Here is a 20,892-nt window from a genome sequence, read left to right as displayed (position 1 = left end):
TAGAAAGAAGGCAGAATTTCTCAGACCAGGCCCTGACATTTAGCATAAGAAAGAGAAGCCACAGAGCTTGTCCCTCAGTCTGGGGCTCGTCCTTCAGGGTGTATGTGTAAAGCCCTGTTTATTCCTGCACATCATGCCCTTGATTCATGGGGATTATTTGGCAGATTCAGGGACACCTCCAGGAGAGGGAGCCATGAGCTAGAAAGACCGTGGGTCCAGAGTCTGTTGAACACTGGGACAGAAGAAAATTCTGTTTCCCAGCAGATTTCCAAGACTTCTAACATGGAAAGAACTTTCTCCCTCTGCCTTTCTCCACTGATACACTCCTCTCCACCCGCCCCAACCCCAGTTGGCTGTCACATTGGTCACTGGGGAGTCTGTTGGCTTTGACCCACAAACTCCAGTTCTCCTAATGGCCTCCAGGACCGGAGTTTATTCTCTTCTGTGATTGTCTTGAATGAAGTTTTTTTTAAGGACATAAAATTTCATTTTCTTTTTAGAAACATTTTTCCTTTAAAAAAAAATAGTGAACAACATAGAAAGTTTAGGAAATAAAACTTTCAAAATGAAAAAAGTTAAAATTGACTGCAAACTCTCCGCCAGAAGATAACCAGAGTTACATTTCTGTATATCTTTGTGGTCTTTTTTCCATGAATAGATTTACATAAAAATGAAATGGAGTCTCATTCTACATATTATTTTGCAACTTGCTTTTTTTTGTGCTCCGTCATATAAGGTGAATGTGTTTCTAAGTAAGTAAACAGTTTTTCCATAATTGGAATCTTCTACATGCCAGGCTCTCTATTGAACACAGTAGGGAATACAAAAGGAGAAATGCAAAGTTTTCCTTGACCTTCAGGAGAGCCCACAGCTTAGATGGGAGAGAGTGCTGTCTGCTCGTCACATGATGCAGAGAGCCCTGGTTCCTTGTCCTCATACATCTACTGGTTGTGCAGCTGCGGGTGAATTTTTCCATCAAGGGAAATTGGCATCAAGCTCTCCCGAGTTTGAAGCAGCTACAGTGCAGTGACAGTCACTGGGAGAGAGCATGCTTTAGTGAGAAACTCTGCAGCCACTCCACTAATGGCTCCACGTCCCCAGTGAGGCAGAAACAAGGGGCTCAAATTTGCTGTCCCCAGGGTTGACCTCTGTCCCCTCGTTCCTCTCAGAGCATGAGGATCTTGAGGTATCACACATGCATCTAGTGTTTAATATGTATTTCTCATACATCCTGGCCCTCCTAACAAGCCAACAAATTTATCTTCTTCTCAGATAAAGAAACAACAGTCCCACGCAGTAATGGAAGAAAGATGATTGCATTCAACTCATTGGGAGAGAATGTTAGTGGGAGGACTCCACCAGGACACCTTTCTTAAGAGATTTTCAAGGGGAGTTTTGATCCTACTTGGGTTCCAGCTTGTGTGCAGCCTTAGAGCCCAACCCCCTGAAGATGCAGATCATTGCTGGGGTATGTGAAAGCATCCCAGGATGCTGGAGGCAGTGTGGTACCCTAGAGAGTCCTGAGTACATGAAGGCCTCCCTGGATATACAAAATATTCCAGAAAAAAATTGGATGCGAAAAATTCCAATTGGAATAGCACACAATGATCTCTAAAGATTGTGCCAGACAGCAGTATAGATTTGCCTCCTCAGACGGAGAGATAGTAGTCCAAGCCCAATTCATAGAAACAGAAAGTAGCCTGGTGGTTTCTAGGGGCTGGGGGAAGCAGAAATGGGAGTTCTTGTTTAATGGGTACAGAGTTTCATTTTGCAAGATTAATTCTGAAGATGGATGGTGGAACAATGTGAATGGATGGTTGTCGAACAGTGTGAATGCACTTGATGCCACTGAATGATAAAATATCTGAACTTGAAAATAGTTAAGATGGTAAATTTTATGTTATTTATATTTTGCATGCATGCTAAGTCGCTTTAGTCATGTCTGACTCTTCGCCACCCTATGGACTGTGGCCTGCCAGGCTCCTCTGTCCAAGGGATTCTCCAGACAAGAATACTGAAGTGGGTTGCCATGTGGAGTGGGTTGCCATGCCTTCCTCCACGGGCTCTTCCTGACCCAGGAATCGAACTTGCGTCTCTTCCGTCTCTTGCACTGGCAGGTGGGTTCTTTACCACTAGCGCCACCTGGGAAGCCCTATTTGTATTTTACCACAGCTTAAAAAAAAAAAAAAAAAAGAATCAATTCTTTGAAAAAGGAAAGTTGGCTTTCTCGTGAGGAAGAAACCTTGACTAGGAGGAGCTGGGAGGCAGCAGACAGCATGAATCCCTAGAAGGCGTTTTCATGAAGGTCGCTGCTCTGGCATCCCGTCAGGAGGCTAATAGGCACCACAGTCCTGACAGCCTTGCAGGGCATAGTCATACCACCAGGAGCAGCTGGCAGCGAACTGGGGACACATGGGAGACAGCTGGAAAAGGAGGAAGCGGGAAAGGGGTGCAACATCTTATCATGTCAATGTTTGCAGCTCTCCTCCAATTGTTCTGAAACAAATCAAGAGTCAGAAAGGTCTGTGAGGAGTTCAGAGAGCAAGTTCTCTGCCTGTCTCTGGGTTTTGAGCGCATTCTACCGCCCCAAGGCGCCTTGGTGCTTTGAGTCAAAATGTGAAGTCTCCCCATGTGGGAGGCACACCACAAATGTCCCTTCACTGCACAGATTATCAAAGTTCGTTGGGTGACAAGAACAAACCCGTGACAGGTTCCATTCTCAGCACGTGCCCCCATCCCTAGCATGGACGTGGGGAGCAGGGATCTAGTTAGGAGCACTGGTTTTGGAGTCAGACCGATCTAGGTTTGAATTCTGGGTCTAGCGTTCCCTGGCTACAGGATTTACGGTAAGTCATTTACCTGCTCTGAGCCTCTGTATCCTCCGTTCTAAAAACAGGACCAGTAACGGAGCCCCTCCCAGGACGATTGTGAACCTTGAATGATATGATTTGTTTGTTCACACTGCTGCTGGGCACCATGCCCAGCTTGGGCTCAACCTTCAATTTATAGCCATTTTGAGAGGAAGGGTAGGTGCTCATGGACAAGGGAGACCCAAGGATGGACAAGCCCAGTGCATAGCCCAGTGGGTGCAGTCTTCCTGCAGAAACAGACAAATGCTATAGGCCGCATGCACTCCTGCTGTGAGGGAGGAGGGTGCACTTGATGGCAATGGGAACTTCACAGAGCAAGCAGAGATACTGGGGGCCGTGGTTTCCTCCTGATACACACCTAAGATCAGGGCATTCCCCAAAACCCTGAGACAGCCCCCCACCATCACCTACAAAACCAAACCAAACTCATTAGCCCAATCATGGAGGCTCTTCAGAATCTGGCCCAGCTTTGTTTCTAACTGTATGTGATCCTACACCAGTTGGATCCACTCCTTTTACCATACCTTTATTCATGTGACCCTCCCAGAATGCCCTTCCCCTACCTCCACAGGCCCATTGTCATCATTCAGTCACTCAGTCATGTCCGACTCTTTTCGACCCCATGGACTGCAGCAGGCCAGCCTTCCCTGTCCTTCACCATCTCCCGGAGTTTACTCAAACTCATGTCCATTGAGTCGGTGATGCTATCCTGCCATCTCTTCCTCTGTCATCCCCTTCGTCACATCTTTCAAGGCTCAGTTCAAAAGCCATCTCTTCTTCACAGTTCTCCCAGGTCCTCCCAAAACAGGAGTGATTTCTATGTCTTAGCTTGTGGAGCGGTCTCATTGAGAGAGGCTCCCCTCTGGTGCTGTAGGATTTATTCACACATCTCACCTCCTGCCTCACACAGTGAGCCCCAGCGGCAGATCCACTCTGATCCTTCCTCAACACCCGCTGCAGAGTTTTCCACATGATGGGTGTTTGATGGAGGAAAAGAGGGAGGGAGGAGAGCCAGGAAATCCTTGGAACTTTTCCAGATGAAAGGCAATGATTCCGTCCACATGAGGGCCAAAAAAAGAGTGCTCAGCTCTTCAGAGCATATGCGCCAAGAAGAGAAAGCAGTGTCACTGAAGGATGGCCATGGGGAGAAGCGGGCTTGTCTGCTGTGTACCCGGACCACGCTAAACCCCCCTGGGCAGGGCGAACTAACCTGGTGGAGCAGAAAGTTTCAGGAGGTTTCCAAGACCTCCTTGTGGTGCAGTTGATTACTAGAAGGACTCAGAGCTCAGCAAAGCTGTTACACTCACAGTTACTATTTATCACAGCAGATGGATACAGATCAAAACCAACATAGGGAAGAGCCACACAGGACAGGGTCCCAGAGAGACCAGGCATGAGCATCCAGTTGCGCTGTCCCAGGGAGTTGCGTGGACAACCTTTACTTCCCCAACAACAATGGGTTGCAATGTGTACAGAGTGTTGCCACCCCAGGAAGCTCACCTGAGTCCAGGATTTTCACTGTGGGTTGGTCATGTAGACATGGCTGACCACCCACATGCTGACCTTAGTTTCCAGTCCTTCCAGAGGTCAAGTTGATATCACATGACCCAAGACCCCCGCCGTAAATCACACTGTTAGTACAGACAATCCAGTGTGGCCCAAGGCCCCCAGGTAAATAAAGACTTAGAGACTACCTTCTGGGAGCCAGGTCCACAACATCCAGTGGCTCTCAAAGAGAAGCCTGACCCAAAAGGAACTAAGTGAATGTTCTCTATGACGTCTTCCCAGTCCTAGAATTAGGGCATGCAACTACAGTCAAGAGAATGAGGCTTGATTCCAGTGGCCCATCCTCTTTCTTACTCTTGACTAGACCCCAAGTCTAGACTAAACTCCAAGAACCTGGGCATCTGCCCCCGGAGTTTAAGGGGTTGGGCTAGTTGCCCTTTTGTTTCCTTTTAGCTGCATCCTAGGCACTTGGCCCTCTGCTTTGCTCAGGAATTCATCTGTAACCCCAAACGCCTGTGTCGTTGCTGGCCAGGACCTTCAGCTGTCAGAAAGCTTTACCAAAGATAGTTTTGGAAACCTGGGCTCAGTTCCCACCAAGGGAGGCCCCTGATGAGTCCTGCTGGGTCCCCTAGCCCCTTCCCAAACTCCTACAGGAAGGAGCACTCTGTCCTGCCAGGTTGGTGGTCAGCGCCAACTGGAGGGAACTCAGTTCTTGGCCCCAGATTCCTGCCCCAGGAAAGGTTCTTGTGCCTGATGGAAAGTTTGGGCTGAAGGATACTTACTCTTTTCCAAACTCCCAGGTCTGATATTTACACAACGTCTGAAATTAATGCAGAGAAAACCTCCAAGATCCCGGGTTGGAATGGAAGGCTGAGAACAGGAAGGGGCAGGTCCCAAGTACCAGTTTTTTTCCACACAGAGAACAGGGCAAAGCTCAGTGTCCCTGGGCGAGTGAATCGGGAGCCATTAATGTACCACTCTCCATTTTAAACTGTGCCATGTACCACTCTCCATTTTAAACTGGTTTTACTGGGAATTTGCAGTCGAGGGTAAGGAGAGGTGGGAGTGATGGGGAAAGGCTGGTGATGTTGAGCTGAGTTCTTCCCTCTGGTGCCCACCCTGGTCTGGTCTTATGGTTTGGGGCCAGGTTTGGGTGCAATCTCCCATCCTAAGAAGCACCATCATGGCTGGCCTTCCTTCCCAGCTCTGGACCTGGCTCACTCCCAGCTCCTTAAATACACAGCCTTCATCAGGCTGTTAGATGACTCTGAGTTCTGTTCTGTCCCAGGGTTCTATCTCCTGGGTCACCCACCACTCCCTGCTTAGTGGTCCCCAGATCCATGCTGACCAGTCTTGGTCCTCTCCTAGTAGGAGACGAGGGTAAATGGATGTTTCCATGGGCCATGGTATGTTCCGGGCTACCCCTGACCCGCATTCAGAGTTAAAACTCCTCCTAGGCCTTCTAATGTGTTTCAGGGTTGAGGAGGCAAGAATGCTTTGAAATCAGTTGATTTGCAACAGTTATTATCAGTCTTAAGCTTAGTGCTCCTTCTGTTCCCAAACAATCCAGAAGGGACATTGCCCATTCATGAAGCACCATTCATTCATTCATTCATTCAACAAATATGTGTTGAATACCTTCTATGTGCCAAGCACTGTTGCAGACACCTAAAGTATGTATGTGTGTGTGGGTGCTCAGTTGTGTCTGACTTTTTGTGACCCCATGGACTGTGGCCTGCCAGGCTCCTCTGTTCATGGAATATTCTAAGAATACTGAAGTGGGTTACCATTTCCTTCTCCAGGGGATCTTCCTGACCCAGAAATAGAACCCACATCTCCTCTGTCTCCTTTATTGGCAGGTGAATTCTTTACCACTGCACCACCTAGGAAGCCTAAGTAGGTATAGTGTTAGTCACTCAGTTGTGTCCAGTTCTTTGCAAACTTGTGTACTGTATGTAGCCTGCCAGGCTCCTCTGTCCATGGAATCCTCCAGGCCAGAATATTGGAGTGGGTAGCCAGTCCCTTCTCCAGGGAGTCTTCCCAACCCAGGGATCAAACCTGGGTCTCCCCCATTGCAGGCAGATTCTTTACCATCTGAGCCCCCAGGGATGCTGCTGCTGCTGTCACTTCAGTCGTGTCCAACTCTGTGCGACCCCATAGACGGCAGCCCACCAGGCTCCCCCATCCCTGGGATTCTCCAGGCAAGAACACTGGAGTGGGTTGCCATTTCCTTCTCCAATGCAGGAAAGTGAAAAGTGAAAGTGAAGTCGCTCAGTCGTGTCCTACCAGGCTCCTCCGTCCATGGGATTTTCCAGGCAAGAGTGCTGGAGTGGGGTGCCATTGCCTTCTCCAGAGCCCCCAGGGATAGTAGTGAGCAAAACAGACAAAAGTCCCTGCCCTCATGGAATGTATATTCTAGTAGAGGAAACAAATAATAAACAAGCAAATGGAAAAGTGCAGGAAGTTCTAGTAATGATAATGCTATAAATAAACAATAATAGGGTGACGTGATAGGAGGTACTGGGTAGGGGTCAGGAAAGGGTGGTCAGGGAAGGGACATTTGAACTGAAGCTAGAATGATGGAAGTGGCCAATGAGGGAAAGATCCAGAAATGTGTACCAGGAAGAAGGAAGAGAAGGAACTAAAGCCATTAAAAAGAAACACATTTTTATGTTCAAGAAATAGCTAGAATGTGGCTGGGAATAGAGGTATGATGTGGTGTGAGCAGGAGTGAGGGCATAGAATGTAGGGACTTAATAGAACATGAGAAGGGGCTGGACTTTACTCCAAGAGCATTCGTCCTGTTCTGCCATGAAATATAGGCCAAGATTCGTTTTAACGGTCCTTTCTGATCTGAGCTCTACGTCCCTGGCTCACTCAAGATTCCAATGTGATATAAGCTTCCTTCCTCCCAATGCCTTTTACCACCCCACCCAACAGATCAGACTGCTCAGGGAACAAAAGGACTTCTGTTTGATGATTTAGAGGAAATAAGACATTTAGAGCAATTTGTCATGGGAGTCATCACTCCCTGTTCTCCTCCTAACTGGAAATTAGCTATTTCCAGAGCCATCATTCATGGATATTCTGGCCAGAGTTGTCAAGAAACTTTCTCAAGCTCATCTATATTTTAGATGAGTCAAAGGTATGAATTCAGGTTGTAGTTTTAACGTACTCACCTTCTCCCAGACCATATGGTCTCCTAGGAAACTGAGACTAGGCTATTTCAGGAAATTGCATGGTTCCTGGGTTCAAAGTGGACCCCAGAGAGAAGAATAGCATATCTCTCATCACAGTAGATCCAGGTCAAGCAGTTGTTACTAGCAAGGACCTTTTTCAGTGAGTGAAGGAAATCAAGACAGAAAGGCCAGAGAGAGTAGAAACTGATGTTTTTTAAAAACAACTGTGGGATTCCCTGGTGGCTCAGACAGTAAAGAATCTGCTTGCAAAGCAGGCGACCCGGGTTCAATCCCTGAGTCCCCTGAGAAGGAAATGGCAACCCACTCCAGTATTCTTACCTAGAAAATCCCATGGACAGATGAGCCTGGCCGGCTACCGTCCATAGAGTCACAAAAACTCGGGCACCACTGAGCAACTAACACTTCACTGTGCCCTGAACCAGAACTACTCCTTTTGGGTTCCCACTGTGCCTGTCACCCACCTCCATAGGGAGGGCCTTTACCTGCAAACCTACTCACACCTTCAGCCAACCAAAATCAGTGCTGTTATTTATTGATTTATTTTGGCTGTGCTGGCAGCAAGTGAAAGCTACTCTTTGTTGCAGGCTTCTCATTGCGCTAGCTTCTCTCGTTGTGGAGCACGGGCTCTACAGCACATGGGCTTCAGAAGTTGCTGCTCCCGGGCTCTAGAGCACAGGCTCAGTAGTTGTGGTGCGCAGGCTTAGTTGCGCCTCAGCACGTGGGATCTTCCCTGACCAGGGATTGGACCCATGTCCCCTGCCTTGGCAGAAGGATTCCCATCCACTGTACCACCAAGGAAGTCCAATAAAGGCAGTCTTTAGATTGTCTGTGAAACCACAGTATAAGCTGATTTTGGCTGTAAGGTGCTCACTGTTGCCTAAGGGTGGAACAGGGATGGCTGGCCTCATTCAGTGAACATGGGGCAGCTCTGAGAGTGACAAGGCTTGGGTCACTGGAGAGGACACCAGCAGTATCAGCATCTCACTTAAGCAATCTAGACTTTTATTTGAACTATCATCCTATACCCAGGCTTGGGGTGAATATAGTCATGAGCCCTAAGTTAACCAAGTTGTAGGGGAGCCCACTGTTTGCTGTCATTGCAAATCAAATGACCATCCACACATGGGACATCATCTCAATTAGATCTAGGCATGAACTCTATCGGGTATAACTTCTATCAAGTCAGTTCACGTTGGTTGAGGGACTATGATGTGCAGAGCCCAGTGCTTGGTGCCCACACTAGGTGCTCAGCACACCCACAATGGATTGAAGACCATGATGTGTGTACACAATGCAGCTGTTCTCCCACCTCAGCCAGGGAGGATCCGGTCTGATAAGATTTAGGAAAGGAGACAGAATTTACTGAAAGCCACACAGAGCATGCATGCTAAGTCGCTTCAGTCATATCCAACTTTTTTGAGACCCCATGGACTGTAGCCCACCAGGCTCCTCTATCCAGGCAAGAATATTGGAGTGGGTTACCATGCCCTTCTCCAGGGAATTAAAGAAATCCTATATGATAGATCCTATTTGATCAGCACTTTAGAATTAAGGAAATTGATCCTTCAAGAGGTTAAATAATTGGGCCAAGGTTTTATGTTCACATGTAAGTATCACAGTTGCAATTCAACAGAATCTATGTTACTCCAAGGGCTTCCCAGGTGGCTCAGTGGTAAAAGAATCCACCTGCCAATGCAGGAGACACAGAAGACATGAGTTCGATCCCTAGGTCGGGAAGATCCCCTGGAGGAGGAAATGGCAATCCACTCCAGTATTTCTTACCTGGAGAATCCCATGGACAGAGGAGCCTGGTGGACTACAGGCCATGGGGTCACAAAGAGTCAGACATGACTCAGCACACACAAGCACATGCCTGTGACTCCAAAGTCATCTTCTTCTCACTACACAGCCCCACTCCCCACCCATACACCCCCCATAAGTGCTTAGCCTGGGAGTTTAAAACAACGATGGGAAAGAAATCACAAGCTGGCATGTGTTTGTTCATTAGTTGGAGGTAACCACAAGGAATGACAAAGAACATGGGCAGAAAGGAGATGGTTTCAGGCCAAGGTATCTGGAAGTTCCCAGGAGGTAGTATTTACCCTGGATTCAGAAAAGGCTATGATTAGGTCAGATGAAGAGCTGTTCTACAGATATAAAGTCTTCTGGAAGGAACAAACTGCGTGAGCAAAAGGAAGGAAGAGAAAGAGGAGGGCCAGACCCAAGCCACGGGCACCACTCGAAGGCGAGCCCACATTAGTAGAGAATGCCTGGTGGGCTACAGTCCGTGGGGTCACAGGGAGTTGAACACAACTGGGAGCACACATACACAGGCACCAGATGTGACACTTTCTGGACACATGTCTTTCTTTTTATTTTTTATTAACTAATTTATTGTTTTATTTACTTATTTGGCTGCTCTGGCTCTTAGTTGTAGCATACGGGATCTTTAATCTTCATTGCAGCCTGTGGGATCTAGTTCCCGGACCAGGGATCGAACCTGGGTCCCCTGCTTTGGAAATGTGGAGTCTTAGCCCCTGGACCACCAGGGAAGTCCCTGGACCTGTGTCATTTCTTGATTTCTTTTCTTGATCATTTCTTGATTTCTTCTGATTCCTCCACTTGAACCTTGCTCCTCCCTTGAGAGCCTGAGGCTCCCCTGAAAGCCTAATACCTCTGAACTTAGGCATGATACTCATAACCACACAGCTCCCCTCTTTGCATCCCTCTGCTGCCCCCTACATCTTCCCCAGCATGTGGAGGGCACAGGGGGGCATCTTTCCCAGTGGTTTCGAACCTTCCCAGGGAATGCTGATCTGGGTGCAGGATCAGAACAAGAGATGAGCTCATTTCTAACCCGGGGGGAGGCTGTGACAGGTGAGATGTGACCGACTCTGACCCTATATCAAATGTCTCTTTTCTGCACTGTGTGGAGCTGGCACTTAGAGTCTCAGAGAACTCCAGGGCCAATTCTCCCATGCTACGTTTTGTCAAAGATGCAAAAACTACACTTGGGGTCACACAGCCATTCTAGACAGCATCAAGGACCTGGCACCCACTCACACGCCTGCTATTTTCTAGGTACAGATATGTCTCCATCTACAAGAATATAAGCAACTCAGAGGAAAACCCTCCCTCCCCACCTCACTGTGCCCTCTGTCTTAGCACAGGGCTGCTTGAGGCCAATCCTAGACAAAACTATGGGTTTGAAAGGTCGCTCTGCAGCACCCCCAACCTGCTGCCACAGCTTTTTCCAATGGACCCACTTAATTGCCCAGAAAGCAGGAAAACATTTGCAGAATTTAATTTGTAGTGATAACCAAGCAAGTAATACAATGCACTGTGCTTAGTCACTCAGTTGTGTCCAACTCTTTGTGACCCCATGGACTTACCCACCAGGCTCCTCTGTCCATGGGGATTTTCCAGGCAAGAATATTGAAGTGGGTTGCCATGCCCTCCTCCAGGGGATCTTCCCAACCCATGGATCAAACCCAGGTCTCCTGCATTGCAGGCAGAATCTTTACCATCTGAGCCATGAAGGAAGCCCAAGTAATACAATAGGAATAAGGAAATCAACTCTATTTTTTAGAAAAAGATACAGATGGAGAGAGAATAAGCAAAAGAGAGAGAAGAGAAAGAGGAGAAAATATAAAATGAGCATTAGCATCCATGAAAATTATCTTCACCATGTCCCATTCTGATTCCAGCATGCAGATGAGAAAACTGAGGGCTTGTGTGAGTTCACCTGGAGTCAGTTTCCTGACTCCCCTTTTCCACGCCTTCCCACCATGTCTATTTAGAATATGTGGGAAATTAGCAGCTGCAGTTGGAGTCAGTCTGGCCAGATGTGTCCTTGATGTGGGATCCCTGCCACTTTCCCTATTCTGGGTTTAAAATCTCTCTTTCCGGTATTCTTGCCTGGAGAATTCCATGGACAGAGGAACCTGGGAGGCTACAGTCCACGGGGTTGCAAAGAGTCAGAAACAACTGTGCGACTAACACACTAACTGTGGCGGGGGTCACCCCGTGAAGAATGAATGAGCACTTCCTGTTCAATTAGAGACTGAAGATCACCTGCCTCGGCCATGTAGACAGGATTCCCAGCAGCAAAGTCGTGATTGTACAGCCCCAAAGCCATCCGTCAGTTCTGAAGGAACCAAAAACAAGTCATTTGATTCACCATGCTGTGTGGAAAAAGCAAACAGGATGCAAAAAGATTACAACTCCACAAAACGCAAGTGGATGCCTAAGGAAAAAAACCAGAAGGAAAACTATCAAAACACGAACAATGGTTGGATTAGGATGGAGGATGATGGTGATTTATTTTCTCTAGTTCCTTATTTTCCAAATGTGTGGTAGGGTGGTGATGTTGGCAAAGGCAGTTTTATCCTTTATGGAAAGTCATCTCATCCAACCCTCATCCCAGGGCAAGAAGCCTCCCTGTAACCACTAGACGCTCTTCCAGTCCCCACATTCTGAGAGGCTCACCCAGGCCTGACTCTAGGGAGGAGGGAAGAGAGTGGTGCTGACAGATGCCTGCTGAGTGCCAGACCCTGGGCTTGCTGCCGAGCCAGAGACACAGCCCCCGCCCTCAGAAGCAGGGTCTGCCTGGCACATTCTCTTGCTTAGTCTCTGAAATAGCCATGGAGATGGATCTTTGGTTATTAAAGCAGGAGGTGCCGAGCAGGACTGGGATACAGGTCTAGGGGTCTCCGCGGCATGTTGCTGGAATAAGAATTCAGGGCAGGCAGGTGAGCCCCTCCCATTCAGCCCCATAATCTGATGGAATAAAGGTCAAAGCCCTGACTGGGTTGGTAGCCATCTGATAGGGTCTAGCTGATGAGGAGGTGGAGGGTTTCCATACGTTCAACTATGGGTTTGTGTGTGTCTGTCTGTCTCTCTCTCACACACACACACATGGCCTGAGCTCAGGTTCAAAGCACTAGCATGCTCTCTTTCCCCCATCAAACTTCCTAATAATTCTGTCCTGAAAAAGCCAGTTCCTTGGTAATGAGCCCAACCTCACACACATGGAGCCCACAGAAGCTCTGCACAGACCCTCCAACTTTCACCCGCTCCTCAAGCCCCTCTTTCCCTCCATTTTAGACAACCCCTTCCCCTGTCCTCAGCCCCAGCCTCCCAATCCCATCGCCACCATCCAGCTCCATTTCCCCTGCAGAAAGGCTGCCCTGTTGTGGGGACTGGCAGAGTCCATCTCCTCACATAAAGGCTCAGTGAGGCCTGGACACACTGGAATCCAGACAGAATGGAATTTCTCCCTATTTTCTTTACAGCTGAGAAAACACACACAAACACAAGAGCATATTTATTACGATATTTCTATCCCAAAGTTTGTCTTGAAAAAAAAAGAAGAAATAAAATTAATTTCTCTGCCCACAACCCGTCCCCCCCGCCCACCACCACCACCGCCAATGCCCACTCCCTGCCCTTTTCATTCCTGGCCGAAGCCAGGGAGAAAAACAGAGCAAACCCAAGCCCCACAGAGAACCACTGCTTCCCGGACAATGTCAGGCTTGTTCAGAGAGCGAGGGAAGAAACACAACTCTGAAAACATACAGAGAACTTCCCAGTGAAGGGTGTTCTGAGGGAAGAAGAACAGGCGGCCTTCTGTCTGGACACGCTTTCCCTGAGGCTCTAGGAAGAGAGGGCCCTGCAAGTCTAGCCCCCTCCTCACAGAGGAGGAGACACCTGACTGTTTTAGCCTCCGGAGAAATAGTTCTTGGCTGTGTCGGATCACACTGGGCCTGAGGAAAAGGCCCCTCACGAGCCAGAACCTGGAGTCCCAGAGATTTTTTTTTTTTAAAGGCAGCTTCTAAGGAGAAAAATCCCTCAGAAGCTAGGGGCTGCTTCTTAAGCCTTTGGAATTTTCCAGACTTCCTACTCATCCTACGCCTCACACTTTCATCTCTGAGCCCCCAGCAGCACCCACACAGACAACCCTTTCATCCCTCAGGTGCCTGCTGTACGTGGAATGAATGAAGGATAGCTGTGGAAAGATCACTCAAATGACAAGCTAAGGGACTTCCTGGTGGTCCATTGGCTAAGACTCCACAATCCCAGTGCAGGGGGCCTGGGTTCAATCCCTAGTCGGGGAACTAGATCGCACATGCCACAAATAAAGATCCTGTATGCTGCAACTGAGACCCAGCACAGCCAAATTAAAAATATATCAGTTCAGTTCAGTTCAGTCACTCGTGTCCGACTCTTTGCGACCCCATGAACTTCAGCACGCCAGGCCTCCCTGTCCATCACCAACTCCCAGAGTTTACCCAAACGCATGTCCACTATATATATATATATACATCTAAAAAGAAAAAAAAACTTTTTTAGAAGAATGACAGACTAGGGTCACCCACGAGGGTCCCCAGAGTCCTGGCCCTACCCACTCCCTTCCCCACATTCTAGGGGTGGGAACCTCAGAGCCTCTCATCCTCAAATCCATCCAGCCACAGCTGATGGTGACTGAGCCAACAGAGACTCCTACTGGGTCATCAGACGCTGACAGAGTCCAGGTCAGGGGCGCTGGCTGCAGCCTCAGTTGGGCATTGCACTCAGCCTGTGAAAGCTCCCTTCCTGTCTTTAGGGCACGTGTCCTGGGGTGCAAGTCACAAGTGTCCGCAGTGTGACTACATACTCTCTAGCCAGCAGTGCCCTGGCCACGTTTTAGAACATTCTAGGGAGCTTTTAAAATGTCTGAGGACCAGGCTGAAGCCCAGGTGATGTCAGTGTGTAGTCAATTTGAGAACCATCCCTCTGGTTGATCTCTTGTAAATTCAGATGGGTCTTCTTGAGGCCTGAGTACTCTGGCCCGCTCAGAGTCAGGGTTCCAGTTACGCAGGGGGTTCCCTTTACGTTTTGTCATCACAGATCAGTATACTTTCCGGGACAGTTTTCCAACAGATGACAGTAAGGAAAGTTTGTTTTCTCTAATTCATATGAAGTCATTGTTTGGGCCAACAGGGGTTGCTTCAAGGGTCCTGGGCTGTCATTTCTCTCATGGTGCTAGTGATAAAGAACTCGCCTGCTAATGCAGGAGATGTAAGAGAGGCAGGTTCAAGCCCTTGGTTAAGAAGACCCCCGGGGGAGAGAATGGCAACACACAGTATTCTTGCCTGGAGAATCCCATGGACAGAGGAGCCTGGCAGGCTACAGTCCATAGGGTCACAGGGTCAGACGTGACTGAATCGACTTAGCACATATCCCACAGAGCAATCTGGGTGAGCATCCTTCCCCTGACTTGAATGAGACCCCTGAATTGTGCCCCAAATCTTGGTACATTCTCTGTCCAAAAACACACAGGTTCCTGAATTTGGAGTTGATGGCAAGTTCAGAGTTTATCAAGGAGACAGGGTAACTCGTGTCACTTTTCTGGGCCTGGGGAACTGTGTTAGGCAGGGTTCTCCAGAGAAACAGAACTATTTGGTTGTGCGTATACATATAGAAAGAGATTTATTCTAAGGAATTGGCTCACATGATTGTGAAGGGTTTTGGCAAGCTAACAAATTGGCTTAGATGGTAAAGAATCTGCCTGCAATGTAGGAAACCCAGGTTCAGTCCCTGGGTCGGGAAGATCCCCTGGAGGAAGAAATGGCAACCCATTCCAGTAGCCTCACCTGGAGAATTCCATGGACAGAGGAGCCTGGTGGACTACAGAGCATAAGGTTGCAAAGAGTTGGACACAACTCAGTGACTAACACTTTCACTTGGCAAGCTAGAGAGCCAGGAGAGCCAGGGTATGAAGCCTTGAAACCAAGAAGAAGCAATGTTTCTGTTTAAGTCTGAAGGCAGTTTGGTGAGCATCAGGCAAAAGACATTATCTCTTTTTAGGGAAGGTTCAGCCATTTGGGGCAAAAATGTGGGCCTTCAATTGATTAGGTGAGGCCCACCCCCATTGGCAGAGCAATCTGCTCCACTTAGTCTGCCAATTTAAATGTTCATCTCTTCCCAAGACACCCTCACAGACACACCCAGAATAATAGTTGACCAAATATTTGAGCACCTCATGGATCAGGCAAATTGACACATAAAATCAACCATCACAGGGATCCTTTAGGATGAGACTTTACTGGTTAGAAGATGAGAGGTTCCCTAGAAAACGCAGGAGGAGATAAATTTAATTACAGCCTCACACTGGTAATTAAACTGAGGAATCCATGAAGGTTTTGTGAGGACAGGATTCTTGGAGAAGATATCGCTCAGATCACAATGCAGCCTCCTTATAGGTTTTTTTTTTTTTTTTCCAATAAAACCTCATTTTTCTTTGCACATAGGTGAGATAAACAGTAGATCAGCTGAGGATATTTTATAATCCTTAATGTGTGTGTGTGTTTATACACTAAGTCGCTCATTCGTGTCCAACTCTTTATAGCCTTTTAGATAAATATCTGTTGTTTTATTTAATCACAAAAGTTATACATGCTTATCATAGACACTTTATAAAACATGAAAAAAAAATCCAAAGTGCAAAATAAAATTATCCATAAAGCCATTGTTCAAGTATAATCATTATCACTTTTTTAAAATTAGCCTCCTTCTCTTGATGTGATTTCAGATCCATGGATGAGGACTTTATCACACTTGTCATGTGACGCGTGACCCTCCACCTCACCATATCTGAACCTCTGAATGACATCTCTGTTCCCCTCTCTTCCAGGTGAACTATGACCACTTTACTCTTGGTGTTTGTGACTCTGAGGGTCATCACAGCAGCCATCTCAGTAGAAGTTTCAGGTGAGGACATCCCCGTGTGTCTCATTTACCTGGCAGGCACTGAGGACTGGACTCGGGGGTTGGAGACCAAGCCTGGCACTGATAGTCCTGGTGCTTGATCTGGGCCATCACTTTAGAGGCCCCCCTCTCTGACTCTCCCACAGCCCCAACATTCCCTAAAAGTAAGGAATTGTAGGGCCAGTGATATGTGTCCACCCTGCTCTATTCTCCCTCTGGGTACCCAGGACGCCCAGAATTCCCTGTCCAGCTGGACCCAAGTCATTTCCAGGGCTGCATGGTTTGCTCCTCTGGGTCCATCCTTCCATGAAAGGACCACCCACCATCACCAATCTGAGCCACCAGAAGGCCAGTGGGAGAGGTGAAGGGGTGGCTGTTCGGGTGTGGACAGAGCTGGGTTGTGAGGGCCTGGATAAATACAGACCCTTCACAGTGCAGAGCTGTGAGGGAAGAAAAGGGGTCCTGATTCCCTCTCCTCCAGCGTGGCCACCACATTCCAATGCAAAACTCTAAGGGATCCAAGAATTCTAAATTTGAATCTGGTTTTTCATTTTGAAAGGTATCATTGTCAAATAAGAAGATAGAACAATTTTTAAAATAATTTATTGGTCTATTGGCTTGATGTATAGCTTTTAAATATTTAGACATATGATCCATGAGTCTCCACTTGTACTCTTTCCCTGAGACCCTTGAATACCCAGCTGGCTATACCCTGGGGTGATTTGCCCACACAGGCCAACCATTTCATGAGGGTTGGTTGAGAGCTTTAAAAACTGCAGAGCTGGGTGCTGCTGTCACTTCCAGTTGTCCCTGGAGAACCGTGTGTGCGTGATCAGTCAGTGCAGTATTGTCTGACTCTTTGTGACCCCATGGACTGTAGCCCACCAGGTTCCTCTGTCCATAGGATTCTCTAGGCAAGAATACTGGAGTGGATTGCCACACACGCCTTCAGAGGATCTTCCTGACCCAGGGACTGAACCTGAGTCTCTTATGTCTCCTGCATCGGCAGGTGGGTTCTTTACCACTAGTGCCACCTGGGAGGAACCTGCCCTGGAGAGCTACCACCACTAAAACCATGCTGTGTCCTGTGCTAGGGCGGAGCCTCAGAGGGATATTTCTGTGAAGGGCCTGCTAGTGACCCCCCAGGATATCAAAAGGTTAGGGCTGGACCCCAAACATTCCTGGCTCCCTCTTTCTTGCCTTGCTATGTATCTGCCACTCACAAATATCTGAAACATTTTTATGGTCAACCTGCAGGCTCTCCTGGAAAAAAAAGTTCAATAAGTGTATGACTGTTCATAAAAGTGCTGTTTTTTCAAAGGCTCTTTCTTTCCAATACCAGGAAGATTTTTGACTTCTAACAGAATTTGCAAACTCTCTGCATCTTCCCTATCAATACCATCTAGGTTTGTTGTTGTTGTTTTTTTTTAATGGAGTCTAATCATATCCCAACCCACCCCAGGCTGACTCTTTGCAGACTTAAACGTCTGATCTTCTCTGATGCCTCTCCAACTAGGCCCCTGAGCCCCCAACAACAGAACAGAATGACTAGTCCTTCTGCAAGGTCAGGATGGAGCCCAAAGCAGACCTCCTTAAGTGTTTGATATTTTTATATCTTAGCTTTACAAGTTGTATAAATTTTTTCTTCCCCATAGTAATTTTTTCTTGATGTTGTTCAGTCACTAAGTCATGTCCGACTCTTTGCTACCCTATGGACTGCAGCATGCCAGGCTTCTCTGTTCTTCACTATCTACCAGAGTTTGCTCAGACTCATGTCCATTGAGTTGGTGATGCCATCCAACCATCTCAACCTCTGTCATCCCCTTCTCCTCCTGCCTTCAGTCTTTCCCAGCATCAGGGTCTTTTCCAGTGAGTCAGCTCTTCACATCAGGTGGCCAAAGTATTGGAGCTTCTCCCCCAAAGTAACTTTTTACCAATTTTTGAGTCAAGCTGTCACTCCAGAAAGATGGGTTCTGTTTATCCCATGGCTTGGCATCACCTAGGGTACCCCAGTTTGAGAAACAAAGAGGTACACCTGTGAATTTCCCAATGGCCTCCTCTGCAATCCTTTCTGGCTCCATAGTTCCCATCTTGAGGCACAGAGACCAGGGGGTCTTGAGGAAGCTGCTCTGGAAAGGGAATTCCATATGACACAGGAGGCTTCCCCAGCACCAGCACAGACATTGTCATTTCCAGAAGGACTGACAGAGAGGCTGGGTGGTCCTCTCTGGGCACTAACGGCTCTGTCTCCCGCCCCATGTCTCCCTGCACAGAACCTGACAACTCGCTGAGTGTCAGCATCCCTGAACCGTCCCCGCTGCGGGTCCTCCTGGGGAGCTCCCTCACCATCCCCTGCTACTTCATCGACCCCATGCACCCCGTGACCACCGCCCCCTCCACCGCCCCCCTTGCCCCAAGAATCAAGTGGAGCCGCATTTCCAAGGAGAAGGAGGTGGTGCTGCTGGTGGCCACTGAAGGGCGGGTGCGGGTCAACAGCGCCTACCAAGACAAGGTCACGCTGCCCAACTACCCCGCCATCCCCAGCGACGCCACCCTGGAAATCCAGAACATGCGCTCCAATGACTCCGGGATCTATCGCTGCGAGGTGATGCACGGCATCGAGGACAGCCAGGCCACCCTAGAGGTCGTGGTAAAAGGTGAGAGCCTGACCGGGGGGACCCTGCTTCACCTACAGAAAGAACCAGAATGCCATCCTCACTGGTGGGCACCCAGGCTGGCTGGCTTGCAAACCCCAGCTCCTCCTCCTGCCAGTTTGCACCTCAGTTGAGTTACTTAACTTCAGTTGCTTCCTCTGTAACACGAAGCTAGTAACATCACTCTCACCAGACTCTGAGTGAATTAAATACTCCGTGGCCACAGTCACGTGTAATGAATGACAATCTGTGCTTCCCAACAATCCTGTGATTCGATTGCTTTGTGATCATCCCCATTTTACAGACAAGCAAACTGAGGTTAAGTGACTTGCCTGAAGTTTCCCAGGAAGGGAGCCAGAGCATCTCCTGACTCTCCACCCAGATGTCTTTTCCTTCCTCCACCTCCAGTTCCAGAAGCCAAAGAAAGGGATGAGGACTTTCTGGTCCCCTGCCCTCAATGGACTAAGGAATATGCTTGTGTTCTTGGTAGGCTTCAGGACTTCAGTCAGCACCATGTTTTTCCTGTTGGGTTGTTGTTCATTTGCTCAGTTCTGTCCAACTCTTCCCAACCCCATGGACTGCAGCATGCCAGGCTTAGAGAAGCCTTCACTATCTCCTGGAGTTTGCTCAAACTCGTGTCCATTGAGTTGATGATGCCATCCAGCCATCTCATCCTCTGTTTCCCCCTTCTCCTCCTGTCTTCAATCTTTCCCAGCATCAGTGTCTTTTCCAGTGAGTTGACTTTTCACATCAGGTGGCCAGAGTATTAAAGCTTCAGCTCCAGCATCAGTCCTTCCAATGAATATTCAGGGTTGATTTCCTTTAGGATTGACTGGTTTAATCTCCTTTCTGTCCAAGGGATTCTCAAGAGTCTTCTCCACCCCTACAATTCGAAAGCATTGATTCTTTGGTGCTCAGCACTCTCTGAAAGGCAGTCTGCTCCTACCTATGCCTTAAACAAGACTCTCACTGGGATGGCCCTGGGTGGAGGGGGCATCTTTCTGCAAAGCAAATATGGGGTCCTGGAATGACATGAAAAATTATGAGGAAGGCAGATTTTGATCCAAATCAAATAACCTGATTATCAGAATTATCACAGGTTTCCAAAAAGATGCCTTATAAGGTAATGAGCTCCCTGTTAATAGAAATGTTCTAGCAAAGGCAGAAGCACCCCATGCAGACATGGAGCTGGGATTCACCCATCAGCTGGAGGCCCAGCCCAGATGTCTCTATGCCCCCTTGACTCTCCCTGATTCTATAAGGGCCTGGATGAGAGGAGGCTGCACTGACCTGCCCTCTCGCTCTCCTGTGTCTTGCAGGCATCGTGTTCCATTACAGAGCCATCTCCACGCGCTACACCCTGGACTTTGACAGGGCGCAGCGGGCCTGCCTGCAGAACAGCGCCATCATCGCCACGCCCGAGCAGCTGCAGGCTGCCTATGAGGACGGCTTCCACCAGTGCGACGCCGGCTGGCTGGCCGATCAGACTGTGAGGTGAGCCCCGGGGCCACCATCGGAGTGGAGTGGGAGACGGACTGGAACGCCGACCAGCACTGAGCTGGTGCCAGCCTGATGACACCAAGGCCAGCCTGGGCTGGGGCTAGACAGATGCCTTGGCCAGTTCGAGGTCAGGTCCCAAATCCTTGGTCCTCTGTCCTGTGGTGGATGAGTGATCACTAGCAGCATAGCTCTACGTGAGCATTTTCTCCATGCAAATTATACATCATTATTCTTCCTACTCATTTTTCCCTTTACATCTTTTTTAAATTTTGGTGTTTACATATTTTTGTGAACCACTTTCTATTCTGTTTTTAATAGGGCAAGACACATGTAAATTAAGCTTTTTGGTTCATTTTTCCCTGAGCACAGCTGCTAAGGAATGGGTGGGTTGCCCAGCAAGACAGACAGAGCCTT

General features: G+C 48.3%; 1 protein-coding gene across 4 annotated transcripts in view; it reads left to right on the top strand.

Moving 5' to 3' along the window:
• The window catches only part of ACAN (aggrecan), a 68,704-nt gene that overhangs the window by 12,463 nt on the left and 35,349 nt on the right, over positions 1–20,892 (top strand). For 2 of the 4 annotated variants that reach the window (XM_086364627.1, XM_086364625.1), the window contains exons 2-5: positions 16,251–16,327; positions 17,229–17,333; positions 18,598–18,981; positions 20,298–20,472. In XM_086364627.1, the coding sequence (XP_086220753.1) occupies positions 16,258–16,327; positions 17,229–17,333; positions 18,598–18,981; positions 20,298–20,472 (734 nt within the window). In that variant the 5' untranslated portion in view covers positions 16,251–16,257. The remainder of the gene's footprint in view (positions 1–16,250; positions 16,328–17,228; positions 17,334–18,597; positions 18,982–20,297; positions 20,473–20,892) is intronic. The other 2 variants (XM_086364628.1, XM_086364626.1) reach the window with 1 other exon arrangement.

This window comes from Bos grunniens, chromosome 21, assembly GCF_055505025.1.
Source record: "Bos grunniens cultivar Pamir isolate PY7600 chromosome 21, Bosgru_T2T1.0, whole genome shotgun sequence".
Classification (NCBI taxonomy): Eukaryota; Metazoa; Chordata; class Mammalia; order Artiodactyla; family Bovidae; genus Bos; species Bos grunniens.
Note: the sequence above shows the minus strand (reverse complement) of the source record. Positions and strands in the feature narration are given on the sequence as shown.